At 40.2% G+C, this 23,883-nt stretch overlaps 2 protein-coding genes across 4 annotated transcripts in view; one reads left to right on the top strand and one right to left on the bottom strand.

Moving 5' to 3' along the window:
* The first annotated feature begins 1,851 nt into the window (after positions 1-1,851).
* On the top strand, positions 1,852-6,277 carry GIMD1 (GIMAP family P-loop NTPase domain containing 1). The gene is made up of 2 exons (XM_056855943.1): positions 1,852-2,244; positions 6,017-6,277. The coding sequence occupies exons 1-2, from the start codon at positions 1,852-1,854 to the stop codon at positions 6,275-6,277; spliced, it is 654 nt and encodes a 217-aa protein (XP_056711921.1).
* Positions 6,278-9,389: 3,112 nt separating this feature from the next.
* Positions 9,390-23,883, bottom strand: part of AIMP1 (aminoacyl tRNA synthetase complex interacting multifunctional protein 1) — a 33,333-nt gene continuing 18,839 nt past the window's right edge. For all 3 annotated transcript variants that reach the window (XM_056855301.1, XM_056855300.1, XM_056855302.1), the window contains exons 5-7: positions 23,231-23,439; positions 20,867-21,035; positions 9,390-9,643 (exon numbers count right to left, since the gene is read on the bottom strand). In XM_056855301.1, the coding sequence (XP_056711279.1) occupies positions 9,477-9,643; positions 20,867-21,035; positions 23,231-23,439 (545 nt within the window). In that variant the 3' untranslated portion in view covers positions 9,390-9,476. The remainder of the gene's footprint in view (positions 9,644-20,866; positions 21,036-23,230; positions 23,440-23,883) is intronic.

Genomic DNA, 23,883 nt, shown 5'->3' with positions numbered 1-23,883 from the left:
CCCTATCAAGTTCTCCAACAGGTCACTTCCAAGCTCTTTATAATTAGGGTTGCCAGGTCCCTCTTCGCCACCAGCGGGAGGTTTTTAGGGCGGAGCCTAAGGAGGGCAGAGATTGGGGAGGGGAGGGACTTCAATGCCACAGAGTCCAATTGCCAAAGCGGCTATTTCCTCCAGGTGAACTGATCTCTATTGGCTGAAGATCAGTTGTAATAGCAGGAGATCTCCAGCTTGTACCTGGAGGTTGGCAACCCTATTTATAACCAAGACAGACATCAACACCATGTGCCTGCTATGATTACCTCACAGAACAACATCCCTGCTTTGCAGAAAGCTCTCAGGAATAACACCAAAAAAATAATAATCAGGCATTTAATACTTACTGGAGTTAATGCTCATCATTATGACATGTAGTGTCCATAGAGATCAGTTGTAATTCTAGGGGATCTCCAGGCCCCACCTGGAGGCTGGCGACCCTAATTTAGAAATATTCCCATGATCATATTTAAAATGAGATACAAAAGGAAATTCAAAATTGCTGCCTTAAGGCAACCAGAAGGAAGGTAAGAACCAAGGCATATTATCTGAGTATGATCATCAACTATAAATGAGGCTCGCTCTGTAACTGATTAACGTGAGCAAAGAGTATGTATCAGTCTCATTGTGGTACATTAGCAGTATCCGCTTCAAAGTTCAAATGAGAACCTGGCACAGACAGACACTGGAAATACATTAATGGACCAAGACATTGAGAATACAATACAGTAAGTGAACCAACTATTGAACTCATAGCACTGTCTTATGCTTACTTATGGCGTGCTTAAATGGTTCTGGGTTATACGTATGCATGCTTGTTTTGTGTATTAGTAGCCGTGTTTAATCAGATTCCGATTTATGCTTATATGACTGAACGTTCCTATTAGATCATTTGGTTTCTTTGAAACACAGCAGCATTCCTCTACATTTGGATAATCTCTCATCACTGTCTTCCTGTAAGAAGCTGACAGCAATTGTTTAACATTCAGGCTATAATGCACCAGCAAAAGTTGAGATGATTGCATTACCATGTTCTGTATTTGGCTAAGTCCCAAAATACCCAGCCAACATATATTTAACCTCCATCACCATAATTAGTAACTGACTTAGTTAATTAAGTATTTTTTCACAGTCAGTCCTATCTGACTTAAAGCTATACTTGATAATTATACCGTGCAATTCTAAGTCTAGTTATGCTCTCCTAAGGACTAGCTACTAAGTTCTTAGTTCATCACTAGGAAACGTTTCCTTCATTTTATCACTAGCAATCTTTCCTAAAACACTTGCGCCATGTTTCATGTTCAGAAAAGTTGCCAACTGCAATTTTGGTTTCGGCATGTGTTGTCGTTTCTTGGGTCTCTCACATCCCACATCTGTCTTAGAAGAGGTTCCCTGGCCTCCAGTGATTGTCTAGCGTTTTTAAAATTTTCCTTCTACACCATTGCCTCACATCTGGGTATACTTGGGAGTTTTGCCTATTGTCACAGTAAAGAAACTTTATTCATGGCAACTTAGATTAATTGTAGCCTACAGCCTTTTTGCTAGCACTCTTCTTTTATAGCAAAACATTACACATATCCATTCCGGGTTGGGAAGACTGAAAGATGGAACAAGTTGTTCCAATGGGAATACATAACAACTGTATTCTTCAAAGCGAGAGAGAAGGGAGCTTTTACTAAATTGGGAACTCCTGTCATAAGTAGTTCAACCCTAGCTTTGCCTAGCCATTCTTTCTCTACACTTATGACAGTATGGCATGACACAACCTTTCCAAATGTTAACATTTGTTTTTCAGATATTGTAGGAGAAAGCGCCATCATGTCCAACGATGGCAAGATGACCCTCAACCTTCTCTTGCTTGGAAGGACACAGAGTGGGAAAAGTGCCTCAGGAAACACCCTTTTAGGCAGCTTTGATTTTGCCAGTTACCTGTCTCCCTGTTCAGTCACCACATCTTGCAGTCGAGGCAACAGCTGTCACATTTCGGGTCTTGCGCGCCGGAGTGGTAGTAAACTGGCAGTGCAAGTGCGTATACTGGACACTCCTGGATATCCTCACAGTAGCCTGAGCAAAGAGCAGGTACGCCAAGAGGTGAAAAGTGCTTTAGCTCAGCACTTTGGAGAGAAGGGCCTGCACTTGGCACTTTTGGTCCTGAGAGCTGACGTCCCACTTTGTGAAGAGGAAGATGACTGCACCACCCAGTTAGTCCAGGTAAACAACTATCCTACGCATTGACAAGCCTATTGCTTTCTGAACTGGAAGCTTGGACTAGCAAGTATCATATAAATTTGTTTATTCGTTCATTCATTCCTTGTATTTATAGCCCTCCCTCATTCCCAGCAAGCTGGGCTCAAAGCGGGTTACAACATGATCATAAAACATCGATTAAAACATACTTTAAGCCTTCATTAAAACTCTGTATGCCGCATAATAATAAAACAAGGTAGCATTCAGTAATCCGTTATAATCCTAAATAGTGGCCACTTGAAAAACCTGGCCAGACAGTGAGCCCCCCATAAACAAGTTGGGGGGAAAGGATATGGCAACTAGCTCTGATCATAGAGTTCAGGTATAAATCTGCAGAGCAAAGGACGAGTGCAACCCCATGAGCCAAATGATTCTGCTGTATACCCGAGGGAACATTTTGCTTGTTTTTAAGCAGCAGCTCTGTTATTTACAACAATTTACTTAAAATGACACTGGTTAACTGAAAAAGCTGTGTTTCATACATATGTATCCCTAAGTTCTCTACACAAAAACAACATGACTTGAGAATGACGAGAGGCTGCACGTTAAAATGTGGTAAAAAAAATTCAAAACTGGCCAAATAATTAATGTGTTAAAGTTGGCATGAGTTAGCATTTAACCAAATGTCCTATCATTTTACATTTACAAAACAGGAGTGCAAATTTAGGACTGAATATTGTTTCAAGGACATAAGAAGTGGTTTGCTGGATCAGTCACTGGTCCTCTTATGCTAGCATTCTATTTATTTATTCACTTAACATTTACCCTACTTGTCTCAGTGGGAGAGGGGACCCAAAACAGCTTGCATGATCACTTTCGTCTCTTCCATTTTATTCCCACAACAACCCTGTAAGGTAGGTTAGGCTGAGAGTATGTGACTGGCCAGAGATCATCCAGAAAGCTTCCATGGCAGAGTGGGGATTCAAACCCAGAATTTCAGCAAGCAGGGGGTGCTAGGTGGTCCAACAGTAACTGGCCAATGGTCTGATGGTAGATTATTAGAAGGGCTATCTTCGGCTTAATCCTGGGTTAAACAGTGAAAGAAACAATCTTGGTGGATGTGAACTTTTTTGTATGAAACATGGAAAATACTTTTTACGACAGCATTTATTTTATCATTGCAATGTGGTGGCTACCAAATAGGATGGTGATGATCATTTCAGGCCAAAGAAGCTAATTTCAGTATGGAGCAAGTTCTGTAGAGAGGCAGCATATACCTTTCCAAATGAATAAAATACTGGTATTGCTTTTATCGTATTTTGGTCATATTATGAGAAGACAAGAGTCACTGGAAAAGACAGTCATGCTAGGAAAAGTTGAGGGCAGCAGGAAAAGAGGAAGACCCAACAAGAGATGGATGGACTCTATAAAGGAAGCCACGGCCCTCAATTTGCAAGACCTGAGCAAGGCTGTCAAAGATAGGACATTTTGGAGGACATTGATTCATAGGGTCGCCATGAGTCGGAAGCTTAACATACGGCACTTAACACACACAATGCTTTTATTTAACCATTGTAGCGGAAACCAGGGTTCGAGGGGGAGAGAGAGAGACCCAAAACTGTTATCAAGAAAAACAGTTTATTCGCAGCTGCTGCTCAGTTACTCTAGCAAGCAAAAACACTGAGCCCCGATTCTACTGGGGATCAGACATTTATCCAAAATCCACACTCTGACGAGGCACATCAACATTATGTGCTTATCTGGTTGTTTTACACTGTCTGGAGCCTTAAGAGCTCCAGCAGTTCTTTCCAGTTCCAGTTCTTGTTATCATTCAACATGACTTTCCCCTCACTACCTTGGCACACACAGAGAGCTATCCTGCCCAGCAACAAGCTACTCCCTTGCTGTCTTAATACATTTCAGTACATTTACAGAAAGGAAAAGAGGTTATCACACACTATTAAATCAGACTACTTAAGTGGATCCTCCACATTCAGGGGAAATCTATCTTGCTGTCACACTATAATGATTTACTGTGTTGTGCCAATGCTCTCAAGGTACCAAACATTAGCACACGCTATCTTTCTAAACCATGGGATATAATAGCACAACACTATCACAGGTGATATGTGCATCACAAATACCGGAGCCGGTGTGTGGTGGCTAGGGTGTCAGACTAAGAACTAAGATTCAATTCCCCATTCTGCCATGAACGCTTGCTAGGTGACCTTGGGCCAGTCACGCACACACACTGGTAACACAGGGTTGTTGTAAGGATAAAATGGAGGAAATTACATAAGCTACTATGGATCCCCGCTGGGGAGAAAGGAAGGGTATAAATGAAGATATAAACCTGGAGTAAACTTTTATTGCCCGTCCATCTTCTTCCTCTATGTTCTCTGAACGCACATTATGAGACAATGGGACAGCCCCATGTTGGGTTGACTCCAGCTGCATAAAAGCATACTTTATATACTAACTGAACATACAGCCTATTCTTCATCTTGAGAGGAAAGTTAAGGGGAAAAATTGGGAAGATTAAGTGTGTGTGTGTGTGGGGGGAGAAACAATCTCTACTGCTTCTTTTCAAGAATTATCATTATGGCTCCAAGTTGATGCAATAGTTGTCTAACTATTCATTTCCCTGTTAATTAAGATGCTTTGATTTCATGAACCACAAAACAAATGGTGTAAGAGAGCCAATATTGTCCTAGGGAAGCAAGTGTATCCTCCAGAAGCTAGCAGTATTTATATCTCACAGCGACAGTCCCTCAAGGACCTCAATTCTTGATGAATTGCTTGTCTTTCCATATTATGTACAGCATATGACATCAAAAAGATCACAAGTTGTTTACATCTGTTATATTTATTCTGGTAAAGTGAAGGTTTCAATCTTCCATTCCTACCCCACTCAACCTCAATTTGCAAAAATGTCTTCAGCAGGAGGGAAAAGAAGTTGTCATTGTTCGGGCAGCCACAGCTTGAACAACCATTAGCTGGAGATCTCCCTCCTCCTCAGCCAGTTTCACAGACCATTTCTATATTCAGCGTAAGAGGGCTCCACCACTCATCAAGTCAGGAGATAGCTTCCATGTGTCCGCACTTCATTGAGATGGATACTGGTCTGCAGCCAGATAGCCAGCAGCTCCACAGTTAGTTTGAAATTGTGTGGGAAGAATAATGACCGGGGGCGGGGTTTATACTATTGGGAAGCAGCCCTTAAATGAAATATAGCTATTTTTTAACTACCTTTTCCATTAAAAGTAGTAAAAAATAGCTATATTTCATTTACTTTTTTGTCTCTTTCTAAGTCAAACACAACTACAAAACATCCAATTAATTAAAATGTGTTTTATATAATGGAGGTTATCTATGGAATGAAGTTTGGTTGCACAGGTGTCTAAGCCCTGCCTACCTTTAACCTCTGGTAGCAGGCTTGGTGGTACACTCAGTGATGAGATCATTTTCCACCACCATCTGATTGTGTTGATTATGGGAGGAAGCTACTTTGCAACCCTCATAGGTGGGACACGCAGTAACCATGTGGCTGTTTTGTTATAGCTTTATCTTTTTTTCAAGGAGCCCATACTGTTATATGTGGTTCTTCTCCCGTTCCCTATTATTAAATATTTGCCTGCATTAACACATCACTGCAGATTCATCTTTTATCCAGACAGGATTGTGTTTATGGCTAATATTTCTGATATGAGCATTGTTGAAGATGCTCATTAGTTGGGGAATATGTTAGATATACGGCAAAAGGTATTAAAGATTTGTGTGTAATTTCCCTCACCAGGAACTGCTGGGTCCTAAATGGAAGGATTATACTGCCATCTTATTTACTCACGCAGATCAAGTTGAGAAGGCTAAGCTCAACAGAGAAGAATATTTGCGTACTGCCTCAGATACACTACAAAAACTCATAAAGTCAGTACAGGGAAAATACATTTTTATAGATAACCATGCAACCATACTGAAAGAGGAGAATCTAACAGCTTTAAGAAAAATTATGGAGTTTCTAAGACAAAACAATTATCAAACAATTGTATTCAAATAAAGGTGTCCTAGTATAAATGCTGCAGTTAAGCAATCGACCACTCACACATGCCCAATGCTTTGTTTCTGACTTTCCTCTTTATGTTCCCCAGCCACCATGAGTATCATTTTAGATATGAAACCATTTGGGCAGAGATTTATTTTATGTGAAGAACACTATGAGGAAACTGAGGTATACCAATCTGAACACAGCTAATCTGCAATTAAATCGCCATTACAAGTAAATTAGTATCTCGAGTTTAAGACAGAGGTTTCCAACTAGGGCTGCCAACTTCCAGGTACTAGCTGGAGATCTCCTGCTGTTACAACTGATCTCCAGCCGAGAGATCAGTTCCCCTGGAGAAAATGGCTGCTTTGGCAGTTGGACTCTATGGCATTGAAGACACGCCCTCCCCAAACCCTGCCCTCCGCAGGCTCCGCCCCAAAATCCTCTCGCTGCTGGCAAAGATGGACCTGGCAACCCTATCTCCAACAGACAGCTCATGAGCTACCCGTAGCTTGCTAGGTGCTGCAATGTAGCTCACACAACCCCTTGAAGACCCAGGAAAAGATCTGCTTAATAAGGCTTAATAAAAATTTTCCCCTTCCTGCAGATGTAAGGTAGGTAGTGACCAAATGCTTTCCCAGTGGTGACGACCTCCCACCTTTGGAATGCTGCTCCCCTTTGTGGCTCACCTGGTACCAAACTTTCTTTTAGGTACCAGGCTAAAACTTTACCCGGGATTTTAATTAAGAGGCTTCTTTTTTACTTGTTTTATTGTCTGCTCTTCGCCTGAATTGTTTTATTAATATAATTTTATGCAGCTTTTTCTCTTATGTGCTTTTATACTCTGGCTCTTTTAATTGGCTTGTCTTGTTTTTATTGACCTCTTTGTTTATTCTACTGATGTGGTGGTTTTGTGTTGTTTTACTGACTTTACTGATCTTAATTGGCAGATAGGACAATATGGGGGAGATATTCCTAGTCCCAGCCCATAAAGAGTTTAAGTAATTATCAACCCTTTAAATTATGCCCAGAACTGAACCAGCAACAACTAGCATTGAGCTTTCAAGCTAATATGGTCTCCGTAACGTGAACCTGATAGCAGCCTCACCACTGCATTTGGAATCCGCTTAACAGCTTATAAACAAAGGCAACACTATGCAGAGGGCACTATGCAGAGGGTATTTAAAAAGCTGTCAAAGCAGCTTTTTAAAAAATCTGCCCAGCCAATCAGTTCTCCAGTGGCCAATCAGAAGCCCTGCTGAACAAAAGCTCCACCTAGCCTCACCCACTTTCTAAAAGACACCTGGCAGGTGCCAGCAAAAATAGCAGGAACCATTGTACCCATGGCCACCATATTGGGGACCCCATACCAGATAGCCTAAGAATTCTGTTGAAAGAAATCAGACTTGTTTCTATATTGTATATTCAAGATCAGGGTCTCCATCTGTTTACTTCATCCTTGGAACTGTTAAACACTCAAAATATATGGGATTGTATTAAATTGTGTTTTTTTAAATATTTCACTGATTCATTTGTATCAGGATTTTATTGTATTAGTGTTGATGATGTTAGCTACCCTGAGCCCAGCCTAGGTCAGGGATAGAGGGCGGGATACACATTGAAAATAAATTAAAACAAAAACAATTTTACCTCCCTCATTGTAGAGGAGAACGGATACACTTTAAGTATATCCTTTCCACACTATGCACTTTCTAGTTTTCAAACATTTGCTAGATGTTACTACTCACTGCCCTTTACAGAACTGACTAAACAAATGGTAACTTGCATTGCTTTAAGTTATAGCTAGATCTTCCTCCTTCTGGTTGTTAACGCACACACACACTTGCAACACTAGGTTAATCAACATTCATCTTGTTAAGACACACTCTATTATATCGTTTTAAGGCAGAGAACTGAGGATTGATGTAAAATTCCATACCTTCCATTCCTGCATTCTTACAAATACCGGAATTGTGGAAGACCTCCCCTTCATTATCATACAATAGTATATATGGTTATAAGGCTGTTACTTTTGTCTATGGAAGCAGTTTATATCATTTCTGAAGAAACAAATGATTTACAACATCCCCACAAATTAGTAGCAGAGGCAATTTCAATTTACTAGGGGAGTATGGCAGAGGAAATTATTAACTATTTTAAATCCATTTTTAGGCCGTCCAGGGTATTTCTTCCAACACCACATTTCAAAGGAATCTACTTTCTTCCTATCTGCTTTCTTCAATGTCCAGCTTTCACACCCATACATAGTACTAGGGAATATATTGGCATGAATTAACTTGATCTTGGTTGCCAGTGACACATCCTTACACTTAAGAATCTTTTCTATCTCCTTCATGGCTGCCCTTCCCAGTCTCAATCTCCTTCTGATTTCTTGGCTGCAGTCTCCCTTTTGGTTGATGATGGAGCCAAGGAATAGAAACTCTTGAACAATTTCAATTTCCTCATTGTCAACCTTAAAGTTGAGTAATTTTCCTGTAGTCTTATTATTTTATTTAAATATTATTCCACTTTTCCTACCATTTTTGTTCCTTTCCGATGTCGAAGGGTGACACACTTCTCATCTCTGAGACAGGATAGAATACACACTTAAGTAGCCAAATTATCAAACATAATTAGAAATTTTAGTTTAGGTGTTCACTGATGACAGGAGTATTCCAGGTTTGGTTTAATGTATGATACAAATAGAACATTTTTGAAATCTATACATTATTGGCATGGACCTCCTGAAACGAAAACAATGAAGTCTCAATACTGTTACTTGTGACACAAGAATCTAACAGTTGCATACCACATATAAGGAAATCAGTGCATACTCTGAACCCCCGCCCCGCCCCCAACTCTCAGTCATGATCACTAGTGAAAGTCAGCTGAATGCAGATGCTGTCTTGCTGAAGCTACATGATTTGTTCACGCTACCTAACAATACACTCCAAACAGTCCCACGCCTCATTCGTCAAATGAAAAGGCAAGATTCATACTCCAAGTAATGCTTATAGTCAGATTCATTAAGCAAGGAATAATGAAAGAGAAACTTGAAATTGGTAGTCCACACACACACACTCATACTTTTAGTTATAGATGCAACAAAAATGAATCAATCATAATCTGGTGAGGCAATATTTGTTTTTAATTGTGTTCACAATAGTTTCCATTTGAAAGGACCTCAAGCTTTTCCAGAACTGATTTCCAGAATTCATTTGATCCCACTGTTAGCCATTGTAGCAGCCTTGCATACTCCTTTTCCTTTCACTTCAAATGGTACTCCTTTGTATGTAGCAACACACTGGTCATTAGTGTGAAGGTCAGGCTGGATCTGCTCCCAGATTTTCTTCTTGGGATTAAGTTCTTTTTCAGGTTCACCTATAAAATCAAGCAGACAAATATGGAAGTGATAATTCTACACGTTATCCAAATTTGCGCGCACAAGAGCTCCTTTGCTTTGAAAATGCTCTGGACATTTTTAACATGTCAGGTTTTAGTGGGTGTCTGGAGGCAAGAATACTTTCTGGTCCACATGTTGGTATGAGTACTCAGAGAAAACAGAGAAAACAATTAACTAACTCCCCAAAAGAAGGAAAACAGAATGCTGGTTTGGGACAGAAACAACATTCAGGTTGTGGGATCGGACACTCTTTTCCGTCTGTCCTTTTCTCGCCATATTCAAGTTCCCTTCATGAATAGCTGTATCTCCATTACTGTTAGCCATAATGAAAGCTAATGCTTGGATCCAACAGAAGGGTGGGGGCACTGTCACCAGTTTCCCACAGCCTGCTGCAGCCTTTTCACTCTTTCATATTGCTCCCCCCCCCAAAGCAGCATTGCGGGGGCAGGGTCGTAGAACTCTTTGGACAGAAATCCCTCCCATCCACAGGAATTATTCTTTGATCCAAGCCTGCTGACCTTAACCATGTTTTGCCCTTGCATCTACATTAAGGCTAACCAGAATTTAGAACCAGCTTCAAACTAAGGTTTCAGGTTGAAGAGGGTTCCCACATCTTGTGCAGACTAAACATGGTTAAAGTCAGCAGGTTACATCTGAACCAATCCTCTAGCAGCATCTGGACTAGAAAGACAAACAGGGACAAAATATTTAACTTTTAAAAATAGAAAATGTTACCAAACAGGTTCAAAATGGTTAGGCAGAAAAGGTACAGACATATGCAATTTACAAGGTACAAATTCTTTTCCATGAAGCCTAGAGCTAAGGGAAAGGAAGAATTATGCCCTTTTCCTACTGCTACTTGGTGCAACTGCTGTGAATAGTTAAGAGGGTCACAGTAGTGGAATACTACAAAGCCCATGAGTAAGATTATCAAAACCATTTAAGTGAGCTAGGTGTTCTGCTTCCTATCACAAATGTGCAAGACCATGCAGAGCAGCAGAAATGCTTTATTCCTTATTCCCTTAGCAAAAGATTCATACAGCAATTAGTGTCTACATTAATACACTTGCTATAAGCACATGCTTTCTGAGACCAAGAATTTTCTCAGCAGGCTCCTATAGCTCCTGTATTAGCTATTCTCAACACCTACCTCCAAATGAAAGACATATTCCTTCAGGTCTACATTTATAGCCCATTTGAAAACAATTACAATAAACACTTAACTAATCATTTGCTCTGTCTCTTTCCTGGTACTCGTAGTGTGATAATACTGCAGCATTTTCTCTTTGTAAAATCAATACATTGCAGTTTATATTTCTAGCCATTCAGGATCAACAGAAATAATTTTGTTGTTACCTTATCCCTTTTGCACAGGAACTATCAAGTCTAATAAGTTCTAACACACAGTTACAAACATGCTCACCATCAGTATTTATATTTAGAGAATTTCATTTAACCTCATTCTCCAAGTCTTAATGTAAATTAAAAGGACATACAATGGTTTAAAAGTTCTAATAGGACATAAAATGGGTTCAAAGAACTTGATCCAACAGCCCAGGAATTTTGATGTGCATCAAAATCCATGCATACATGAAGCTTACATGGGAGAAATAAAACTCTTGAGTCTTCAAAACACAAGACAGACCACTAGCTGATGACTTCTTAGGTAAAAGGTAAAGGTAGTCCCCTTTACTGACCCATGGGGTGACATCACATCCCAGTGTTTACTAGGCAGACTTTGTTTACGGGGTGGTTTGCCAGTGCCTTCCCCAGTCATCTACACTTTACTCCCAGCAAGCTAGGTACTAATTTCACCGACCCCGGAAGAATGGAAGGCTGAGTCAACCCTGAGCCAGCTACTTCTTAGTTCTGAGAAAAAAGAACTGCAACATTTTCTGTTGCAGCAGATTTTCATCATGAGCACTGTCACCTGACTACTACCCTCCATATTAACCAATCCCAGAAAATGCCCTGACAAAAACCAAGCAGAGAATGTGAGTGATCACAGTGTAAATTCTATCAGGATATCCTCACCCAAACAGTCGATTTTTTTTTTTTTTGGCCATCAAGTCTCAGCTGATTTACGGCAACCCCATGGGGTTTTTAAGGCAAGAGACATTCAGGGGTGGTTTGCCATTACCTGCCTCAACGTTGCATCCCTGGACTTCCTTGGTTATCTCCCATCCAAATACTAACCAAGGCTGACTCTGCTTAGCTTCTGAGATCTGAGGAGATCGGGCTAGCCTGGGCCATCCAGGTCAGGGCAAACAGTCCACTTAATTCTGATTTATTAACCAAAGCCCTAATCCAAAGATTATCCAGTTGCCTTAATATATAAAAAAAGAAAAGGAACAGCAAACCTAAGCCAGAACACAAACTGCTCTTGAATGCCCCTCAGTTTCAAAAAATGTTTGCCTTGCTGTGTGTTGTGAAGGAGAGAGATCATTTCAAGAAGCATTAACCCAATGCATGGCACTAGGCGCATATTTACTGGATCTCATTACCACAGCAGGAGCAGCAACATCCTACCTGCACAAAATAGCCTATCTAAATAATTCAATCTTGTATAGCGTTTGGAACAGCAGCGCTGTGGGAGTGTTCCTCTGCATCATTAAGTACTCTTCCATCAAGCAGGAGCAACTACCAAAAATGTTCAACATGGGGCAGGTACCATTTTAACAACATAAGAAGGGCCCTGCTAGATCGGACAAGCGGTTCATCTAGTGCAACATCTTATTTCACACAGTGGCCAACCAGGACATGGAAGATGCTGTGCACTGAGTTTCACAGGTTTACCACCTTTCTCACCATGGCCAGTGATTGACCTATTGTCCATAAATCTGTCTAATCCCTTTTTAAAGCCACCTGTGCTCATGGCCATCGTTGTGTCCACTGGCAGTGAATTCCATTTACTTGTTGACTAAAGAAATATTCCCTTTTCCTGGCCTGTACCTATTTCCCACCAACTTTATCCGGTGCCCCGAGTTCTAATATTATGCAAGAGGGAGACAAAGCTCACTCTATCCACTTTCTCCATTCCATGCATAATGTTACAGGATGGCAGCCTCAAAAGGCCTTAAAGGACCTGATGGAAATTACAAACACCTTGAACGGGACCTGAAAGCTAACTGGCAACAGTAAGGTGATAAGCTAATTTTGCCTAAATCTAATAATAATTAAACAAACAGCAGAGTTTTTTAGCAGCTGAACATTCCAAGTCGTCTTTGAGGGCAGTGTTATGTTGAATGTATTACAATTGTCTTCTCAGGGTCACAGTGGCATGATCAGCATGGCCAGATTAGTCAATAAATGTGGAAGGAGGTATTTTTTGCAGCTGAATTCACCTTATACTCCAGCAATAATGGGAGTTACACTTGATCTGGCAGATTCCTAACCAAGTCAGCAAGGGTCAGCTGGATGCATCAAATGTGGGAAGAAGAAGAAGAAGAGTTGGTTTTTATATGCCGACTTTCTCTACCACTTAAGGAAGAATCAAACCGGCTTACAATCACCTTCCCTTCCCCTCCCCACAACAGACACCCTGAGAAAGCTCTAAGAGAATTGTGACTAGCTCAAGGTCACCCAGCTGGCTTCATGTGTAGGAGTGGGGGAACCAACCCAGTTCACCAGATTAGCGTCCGCCGCTCATGTGGAGGAGTGGGGAATCAAACCCGGTTCTCCAGATCAGTGTGCACCACTCCAAACCACCACTCTTAACCACTACACCACACTGGCTCTCCTTCAAGATCTTAGCTTAACTGACCAGCATCGCCTTCCTTTTATCAGGATTCAATTTCAACTTGCTCATCTATTGGCAGATTTAAGAGTTATTCATAAACAGGAAAGGTGATGTCGTCAATGTTGTTATCTTTCCTACAGACCTAATCTAAGTTTTCCTAGTGCTATCTCTGGTGATACGTTTCAGTCATAAGTAGTATGACAGGTTGTCTGAAATACTCACCTCAGTCTCCAGCCTGGTGAACTATGGCTGCATTTTTGAGGAATAGATATCTGTGTACTTTGTAGAGTCAGGATGCTCTTTTACGAGAACCAACCTTGCAGCTTGGAATTGTTTTGCCAGTTCTGAAGCCAAAACAACTCTTGCTCTTACTTAGAAAAAGGGACCGTTTTTCAGAGTGTTTCTCACTCTAAAAAAATAAATAAATCCCTTTTCTAAGTAAGAGCAAGAGCCTGAAATGAAGCCAAAGAGACTGCTCTAAGTTAACCATGATTGTTCATGTTTGTTTCTTATCCTGCCATTTTTTATTTTGCTTAATTTTAAAAAATAGAATCTTTGAAAAGTCACAGCTTAGATCCCTTTATTTTTCTGTTTGGAGAATAATACCATCAAAGGATTCTCCCCCTTTTCAGATGGACCAAAGACTGACTACCTCATGTAACTGGGCTGCTAACAGTGCATAGTTGCCCTAAATTGAGAAGTGTCAGATTTCTCTAAGAGGGGTACCTGTGACAGTAGGTAAAACAGTCAGATTTCAAAAATTCACAAAGCTGGACACAGTAGTTGTCTCATGGCCCTAGCAGGGATTTGGTATCACCCAATTATATCACCAAATGGCTAGAAAATCAACTTTCTACCTTTGCCTGCTCCAAACAGCCACATGCCATTCTATGGAATAGGCTGGGCTGAAACAGAAAAAGCAACACATCAGCTATCAGCAAATCAGTACTAATTACAAAAGAATATTATGAATTGTATAGGGCCAATCAGACACAGAATATTTATAATATGCTTCATTGGGAAAAAAATCTTAATCATTTCAATGTATAGAGCAAGTTGGATATTTAATGAAATCTGAGTAAAACAGTTGCAAAAGAATTGAAGGCAATCCTCTTGAATGCAAACATTATAAAAGCAAATTTAGTTTTCAAGAATAAATTAAAATCTGGCTTTTATTACACAAACACCTTCTGGATCTTATTAAAACTTGCTTTGGAATACCCAGGCAAGCTCCCCTGGGATCTGTGGTAGGCTTGTATTAGATTAGCACAGGCACCACTTTTAAACATTACCAGAGCAATAAGTGGAGCATTCCACAGTAACCTTCCCAATGCATCTTTTAAGAGAAACAACTATTTTGAAGGACGTCTAAAAATAAAATTGGAGCAAACCCATCGTTCTTACTCTTTTGGGATATAAGTTATATTTTCTTTTGGGATAGAAGTTATACTTTACTCATAAAGTAACAGACGGGCTCCATACTGTACTGTTCTGGTTAGCTTACGCATTGAAAACGCACCAGAATTCAGAACTTAGCTGAACAAGCAATATAACACACAGAAAAGGACCAATGGAATCCCTTCCCCAGTACTAAGCAAAGTAGTTTCAGAGAAACTGGTTTATTATTGGCAAGTTACACCAGCTATATGTTCACAGTTAGGAAACTGTACCTACATTACTATTTCGGATATTTAACTCAGCCACAACACTAGCCCCTCATACATTTTTCACTGCCAGGAAAAGGACATCCTGCTTACATCAGTACTGAGGAATGCCATGAAACATGTTTCCAGAAAGTGCATCTCTCAGAACAAGCCTGTGTGACCAACATTAAGCTGAGGCCATGAAAATTGTGAAGCTGTGTGGACATAGCTGAACAACTCATTAGCCCACTACATCATACATTTACCACTTTGCGGCAAACAACAGTAAGAGTCAAATTTGTTCTCGAAATTCAGATGCCCTGGAAATTATGGCCTTTCTGCCCCCATCTGTACAGCATTAAGGAAATGCGATGGGATGAATGTGTTATTGAAATCAAAGCTATGAAAATCACTAATTAAATGAGAACTCTGCATTAAAGATTATATTTTTACACCACAGGTTTAACATGTTATGCATTAATGAGGCAACCCTTTACTTGAAACATAAATGCCACACCTTAAAAGCCTGTCTACTAGAAGCTGCCAGGAAGCATAGCTCTTTTAGAGTGCATAGCGTCAGAAATTTAAAATGGTATTTACTTAAAAAAAAAAATTCTAGTGCAAGCATAAGCCTCCAGTGGCTAGAATCATAAGCACCTCTTCTCGCCCATTTGCACTAGTACTGTTTTAGTATGTATTTCAGCATTCACTATGTACCTACCCACAGTTAACAGATGCAGCATCTTATACATTTCATTTAGGTAAGAACTATTAAGTTCTAATTGCTCAGTTTAAAGTATCAGTGAAAGAACTGTTGGAATGATTTGAGCAGAATGGAAGATCTTCCAGAGACGCCAACCTGCACCCAATGATTATGGATACTAAAGTATACAACCTTTAAAGCTACTTGTAGTTTCAACAAAAGCCAAGACAACCTCAAAAGTGCTATCACTCTTCTCGACCTGCTTTTAGCATTTCCTGTGGCGAATGATCCAGAAGGAAATTTCCATTAATGGAAAGAGGGCAATTTTCAGCTATTTCCCCCCCTTTCCCACCGTGGACTGCCAATTCACCCAGCATGCTGCTTCTTTGGGTCCCCAGTTGACCTGGAACAGCATTTCTGAAAGGGGAGACAAGAAGGTCCCACTCCACTGAAATTCCTCTGTCAGCAGAAATCACTGCGAGATGCAACTCACTGGGGTCACTGGAAAGGCTGTCCTTCCATTTGCATATTTCTTTAGTAGAGGTCCTGTGTGTGTGAAGTGCCGTCAAGTCGCAGCCGACTTATGGTGACCCCTTTTTGGGGTTTTCATGGCAAGAGACTAACAGAGGGGGTTTGCCAGTGCCTTCCTCTGCACAGCAACCCTGGTATTCCTTGGTGGTCTCCCATCCAAATACTCACCAGGGCTGACCCTGCTTAGCTTCTGAGATCTGACGAGATCACGCTAGCCTGGGCCATCCAGGTCAGGGCCTACCCGACAGAGAAATAAAGACTTTTAAAAATGTGGTTTTGATGCATCTCTTTGACGGTTGAGCAGTGTACAGGACAAGCATTTATTTCATAGCTACTAGTTTCTGGGAGCAGTTCCTTCCCTTTGGTGCTTTAGGGGATGTTTGCCTTATTCTGCAGCTAAGATATATAGTCTCGGAAGACCAACCTTATTTTAAAAGGAGTTATAAATCCTTCATGTGGAGCTATTAAAGCTGCAGAGTTATCTCTGGTTTCCTATCGGAAAGCAGCAGTGGTGAAGTTCAGAAATCCTCCTCTCTGCCAACACAGGTTAACTCTACAGTGCAATTATTAAAGTGCATATGAAATATACAGGTTGAGGGGGTGGAGGCGGAACTGTTGTGCGTGTACTTTTGTGCAACTATTTTATTCCATCCCTCCAGTAAAACTACAAGAAAGAAATCTAATAAAAAATAAGCTACAAACCATCGTCATAAAGACAAATCAAATTACAGCAAAACTATAATCAGCCCCCAAAGAAAGTCATGCTCAATCAACATCAGCTTGCTATGCCTTTCCTAAAGAGTCAGTTTTGCACAGCATATTACCAAGCAACTTATTTGCAAAGTATGGGCTTTGACTACTAAAAAGTTTTAGTCTTGTGATGAAGACAATTACATTTCTCGAACTACCTTATACCAATAAAATGCTCCAACACTAAGTGAAAGAGAATCAAGATCACCTAAATAGTTTTCCGAATGGCAAGCTACAAGGCTTTGGTGCAAAGATGAAGCAAACCAATTTAAAGTTCATAAAATAGCAAATCTGCCTGTCCTTCCTGGATACATACAACAGTGTTCCCCACTGGGCATATTGTGACATAGGGTTGCCAGCTCTGGGTTGGGAATTTTTTTTGGGGGGGGGGAGATTTTGGGGGTGGAGTCTGAGGAGGGCGGGGTTTGGAGAAGGGAGGGACTTCAATGCCAGAGTGTCCAATTACCAAAGCGGCCATTTTCTCCAGGTGAACTTATCCCTATCAGCTGTTGTAATAGCAGATCTCCAGCCACCACCTGGAAGCTGGTGACCCTACATACAAGTAGACAAACTTGAGGATTCCTATTTCATACTTTAAAAGCATTTATTTATAGATCAGAGCCATATGTTATTGTTGTTGTTTTGGAAATGACAGATAAAGAAGTTCAAACCTTTCTGGTACAAAAGGTAACCTAGAAAGATGGAAAAATGCAAACTGGTAAACACAATCTTTGAAACTTTAGAAAAGGGACCAACTACAAAGGATCAGTGCATCAGTCAAATGTGGTAAGTGGCAGGAATTATAACTTTTCTAAAGATAATAGCTTGGACTGAAAGCATAAAGACCTAAAAAACACAACAATATGGTGGATTATTATATTCACATACTTCCAAACATAAATCTAATTTAATGTACAAAACCCAAAAGGTCGATCTAGTATTTTAGATTCTAACATCTGGGAACAAGAGCATTTATCTAGGTGAAGGTTAGGCATGATAGGAACAAGAGGAAAAGAACATTAACTGCAGTTTTGCTTGCCCCAGACAGTTTTATTTTCAAACTGATAATATAATTTGATATCATCTATCATTCTTTTAGGCCTCTGATACTTAAATAGCCAGAATAAATACTCGATGTACCAGCACTATTTGTAGTGCGGTTATTAATTTCCAGTAGCCTTTTCAGCCCTGCTACTATATCAGAATAAGAGCTTTTTAGAAAACTTACTGCAATACTGAGTGGAACAAACAAGTTTAAAAATCACCTTTGATTAGCAAGTGCTTTGGGCAAAAATCGCAATGACCATCTCCATTATGCATGCCTGTAAGCACCTCAGAAATCTGTCTGGCCACTCTTGGGAAACATAATTTTGGGCTGATGAAGCCACAATTCTCAGGTTTCTTTTTTAAAATCAGCTTTGTCTGTAAAAGCTAATTTTTCAAATTGCAACGAGCAATTCTTGCTTATAAGTATGATGCAGCAGTTAGAATATAAAATCAGCGAATAAGGAAATCTCTGACTTTACTTTCTTACAGATAAAAATTATTAAGCCCTCATTCTATTTTTTTTCTGTGAGCAACAAAATAGCTCCCTTCCTAGAATATAAAATATTACATTGTCTTTTCATCCCCCCCAAAGGGAAATACTGAAAAACTGTACTGTACTTGTATATGTTCAAATGATGAGTTCAATTAAGAAACATTCAGAACTTACCATTTAAATTAAGCTTAGAGGTTCACAGGAGAAGGAAAAAAAACTCCAGCAGACTGTATGCTACTAATTAGGAGAGTGATTAGAAACTAAGAGAACTTAGCTCTAAATATAATGACAAAATCTGAACCAGAGCAGTTTTCATTTTTCCCCTACACACTAACTCATTTGTTTGTAGCCTCCCACAGAAAACATCCCATATTGCTGTTCCACTCGCAGTTCCTGACTGCTGTTCCACTCGATGAGGGGCATCTTACATGAAAGCTTGTACTTCATTAAAGAAACACAACCCTCCCATGATTCATGCGGGGGGATATCCCTGATACCGGCTATTGCCCCACCTCTGTTCCAGTGACTCTTAAAAGGGTGCTATACAGACTCCCAAGACACGATCCACAAAGCCCTGGAATTCAAAACTCTGGGGGCATTTGGAATTTTAGGCGGCTTCTACTCTCCACTCGCAATGACTTCTGACAGCAAGTGAAGGCGAGTTGTTTTATAATGTTCCCCCGGCACTGAAGATAAAATCCCAGGTATCTCCCACAGGCTGTTAAAAAGTGATACAGAAAACAGGAATCAAATAACATCAGGCATAAGGGTCTCGTTGAATGTATGCCTGAGATTTGCATACCATATGCATATAGCATAAGTATATCCAGATGAACAAAGTTGCTTTGCGTGGAGTTCTGTTTTTATGTCTTTTTTTTTTTTATTTGTTATGAGCCTGTTCACATCAGATCCTCAGGATCTCCCTGGTTGAGGCCCTCCCTTAAAAGAGTCCATTTGGCCTCAGCCTTATTGAATGTACATCTTAACATAGTACAGAGGGCCCCTATCTGCCCTCCTGCAAGAGATCATAGAATCATAGTTGGAAGGGACCACCAGGGTCATCTAGTCCAACCCCCTGCACAATGCAGGAATTTCACAACTACCTCCCCCACACACACCCAGTGACTCCTACTCCATGCCCAGAAGATTCTAGGAAGGCATTTTATAAATTTCACAAAGAGGATATCATTTTTAGGAAAAGATGTATAACTATGCTGTTGTGCCTGGTTTTTTAAAAAATATGTTACCTGCAAATAAGGCTTCTTTTGTAAGCTGCCTAGAGCAGTAATACTCAGGAAAGACGGCATACAAACATATAATAAATAAATGTGGGGGGTCAGTGCGTTCCAATGATTGTGTTCCTGGGGAGTGAAAGTAGTAGATTAAAAGCTAAGAACCAGCAATCTTTTGCTTTATTATAGATGCTTTACCTGTTTTTTTTTTAATTAAACCTTAAGTGGCGCAGTTTCCACCAAATTTCTTTTGCTAATTTAATCTTCCAGTTTCTAAGGGTTGAACAGGAAGGGTATGTTTCTGATTGTATGCAGCCCTAGCTACTTCATATACAATCCCACAGAGAATTCGTACACATGGAATACATAAAATCGCCTTATACTGTCATGCCATCAGTCCATCTAGCTCAATAACCACAGATCTTCAGAGCTGGTCTTGCACAAATGCAGTGGCACATAAAAGGCGAAGTGTGCACAGGTGTAACATACAAATTCAGATTTGCATCCTATGTGGCATGAATGGAGCTATACTATGTAAATGGCAACTTTCTTAACCTTCCTCCACCACACTCGTCTTCTACACCCACTGAAATTGGGCCCTTGTGGGCTTCTAAGAACATCTTGGGTGTCAAAGCGGACTGCTGCGCGTGGGGCAAAATGCATCCCCCTCTTGCAAAAAGGGGTGCCTTCAATAACCAAAACAGAGGTTAAGATCCAAGCTCCCCATTGTTTTGTTTTTAAGAAGAAAGCCTACTATCCTAAGGAAAGGAAGCAAGCAATTGAGATTTTTCCATTACTGAGATAATGGGAGAGAAACAAATAAAATCAAACGAACAGTTGGTGGAGGGAACAGCTGAAACAAAGCGTACTCTTTAATACTCATAACTGGGGTTGTACCAAGGCACAAGGACCAACCATTTTCAAACTTCTAAATATTTGCAAAATTCCTGTCCATGTTGTATATTTTACGGAAATTACATACTTAATCAGCAGATCTGCACTCCGTTTATTGAATGTATTCACTAATTTCCCCCCTCTCAAATATTCCAATACCTTTCCTTACCTAGAAAACCTTCAAATGTGACTCTCTCTCCAGGAACAACCCCGCTAGGAGGTGCCAGAATCTCCACCTTTTCTGGTGAGCTGGCACACATCAACATAGCCTGAGACACCACTCCTCTCATTTTGGCTGGTTTCAGGTTACAAAGAAATATTCCCATCCGGTTCTGCATCTGCACATGGGCAGAGAATAAAAAAAAAAAAAGTTTGAATTTCTTCCATAGTGCACAAGAAATAAAATAATGCATGTAACACACACAGTAAAACACCAGCAAGTACTCAGATACCACTGTGTTAGTAACAATTAACATTCTTTCAAGACCATAATTCAGCCGTAAAAGCCAGGAAATAACCAATTACAAATCACTGTCTTCTAATACAGACACAACAGGGTGCAAAAAAGTTCACATTGTGTCCTGATGTGCTAGGATAATGGATGAAACAATGTTTTACTGGCTTCTATGCTTTTGTGGTCCCGGGTTTCCACTCTTAACATTCCTACATTAAGAGTTTTGCATAAAAAACTCTTCTAAGCTAATTATTCTTTCCGTGACCAGGTGATTTACCATTCAGGATACAATTATGGTATATACACTTACTGAACCCAATTCCCAGAGACGGGATGAAGTTTTTGGAGCAAATTGAATTAAAATGGTTACACAGTGTGTACTACAACTCATTAATTTAAAACTATAAATGCTTCTGTTTTTTCTCTTGGGAAGAATACCACTAATGAACAGAACAAACTCATTAGAGAACATTGCAATCAAGACTTTACCCTTGGAATTGAGCGATTCTTTTGATAAATGGTGATTCAGAACTTTAAAAAAAACCTTCTAAGTTGTTTCACTATATCCCATATCATTCAGGATTCCTGCCACACACTATTTCTGCCCTTCAGATCTTTGCACATATGTAATTTTAGAAGCACTTTTTGATTAACACCTCTGTCATGTGGAAGCAACAACTGAAAATGGTTATTGGCGATTAATACATTTAAAAAAGGAAACCGGAATAGAAGGTTGGCTTCCCCCACTCTGCTCAACCAAGTACAGAGCCTTCATCCAGCACACAGCATCTTATGCCAGATGAATGCTCCACACTGAGCAGAGTTAAGTGGGGAGGACTGAGCCCATTATTTCTAACAAGCTGAAGTACAAAGTTCTGGAATAGTTTTAACAAGCAGCTTCAGTGGCTTTAGAAAATAAGTGGAAAATTTTAAAGGGCATTTTTATTGTGCTGTCCCATCTGCAGACCAACTGAAACCAGGAAGATACATTTCCCATCTCTTGGAGCACTGGGAACTGTCCCAAGAAGAAACAGCAAGCTAGGCAGGCTGGGGGGAAATATATATTTAGAGAGAGAAAGCAGAGAAAGAAGAAAAAGAAAGAAAGAAGAGAGAGAAGCGAGAGAGAAAGAGAGCGAGGAGGCACAGTATAGCCCGGTTTTGTCAGATCTCGGAAGCTAAGCTGGGTAGGTATTTGGAAGGGAGAAGACTCTGCAAAGGAAGGCAATGGCAAACCACCTCTGCTTCTCACTTGCCTTGAAAACCCCTTGCTGGGGTCAACTGTGACTTGACGGCACTTTACACACACACATATATTTAGAGAGAGGGGGGGAAGGGAGGGCAAGAGGGGCTGACTTTCTTGACAGCCAGGACCCAACACTACAATAAATTCAAGCCAGGAAGAAATTTTCCCTGAATTCAAGCCTGAATCGTTTGGTTGTCCTCCAAATTGTCTGGACTGTGGAGGTTCCAATGTGTTTTGTGTAGGAAGACTGCAGATGAAGCCTACAACAAAAGGCCTCTCATATTTTTATGTACTTCCTGGCATAATAAAAATGCCAAAACACAGACCACAGTGCTAACTATACAAAATGTGTCTTTTATTTCCTAGCACAGAAAAAACGAGCAGTACGGCCAAACACAGAAGACTGACAATATGATGTCCTAAACACAACTCAAGTAGACTCAAGGAACCATGGAACTAGTGCCATGTGACCAGAGGAGCTTGGGATTTGTGTTTCTTGAACACTAGCCTCCTCCCTGGTAACAAACCTTTAGAAACTAAAAGGGGTTTCACAAATTGTTTGTGATAAGACACGATTCGAGGGGTTCATGTTATCTAGTTCCCACCTGATCAACACTGAGAAGGGGGCAGGGTTTATTTGTTTTTAAATAGTAAACATTTGGCTACAATGAATTATGTAGGAAGAACCAAACATTTCAGGATGTTAAAAGTATCTTAATACACATCTGCACACTGCCAGTGCCACTGGCAAATGCTGTACTACGAGAAATATCTAACAGAAGTGTGTAATAATAAAGTAAATCTTAGCCAAACAATGTACAAAAAGAACTCTGTACCTGTTCTAGAGGAACATGTTTCACTAAACCGCTGACAACTGTTCTAAGATTTCCTTCTCCAACATCAACCTCCTCCACATACAGGGAATCAGCATCTGGGTGCTTCTTCACTGTTGTGATGCAACCAATACGAAGATCAAGCCGTGAAACATCTACAGGTTTTGAGTCATCACTTGCAGGTATCTGCTGCTTTTTCTCTTTCTTCTCTCCTACTAGAAGAAAGAAATCCGAAACCATAGTAACACCTTGAATTACACAGAATTCCTAATTCAAGCAAGGAGCCCAATATATTATCACATATTTTTGAACAATTGCCACAATCTCAAATAGCACACCAGTTATTACAATTCTGAATCAACAAGTTTCCTTCCACAGAAGACAGAATCACACGATCTTCACACATTTTAATAAGGATATCTTTAATAATTTTCAAAGGAATTGTCTAGTAAACTCCACATTAGACACATTATAACACATATTACACTGTGTTAGCATTAAATGCATATACAATTTCTGGACAAGTTTAGACTATTCAGTTTATTATGAACTATGACTGCACATAAAACAGCACACAACATCTGTCCATTCTGCCCTTATGTTATTAAAACATAGTTCAACTTAAACAATGAATCAGTTTCCAGTACCTATTCCTA

This window comes from Euleptes europaea, chromosome 9, assembly GCF_029931775.1.
Source record: "Euleptes europaea isolate rEulEur1 chromosome 9, rEulEur1.hap1, whole genome shotgun sequence".
NCBI classification, from domain to species: Eukaryota; Metazoa; Chordata; class Lepidosauria; order Squamata; family Sphaerodactylidae; genus Euleptes; species Euleptes europaea.
Note: the sequence above shows the minus strand (reverse complement) of the source record. Positions and strands in the feature narration are given on the sequence as shown.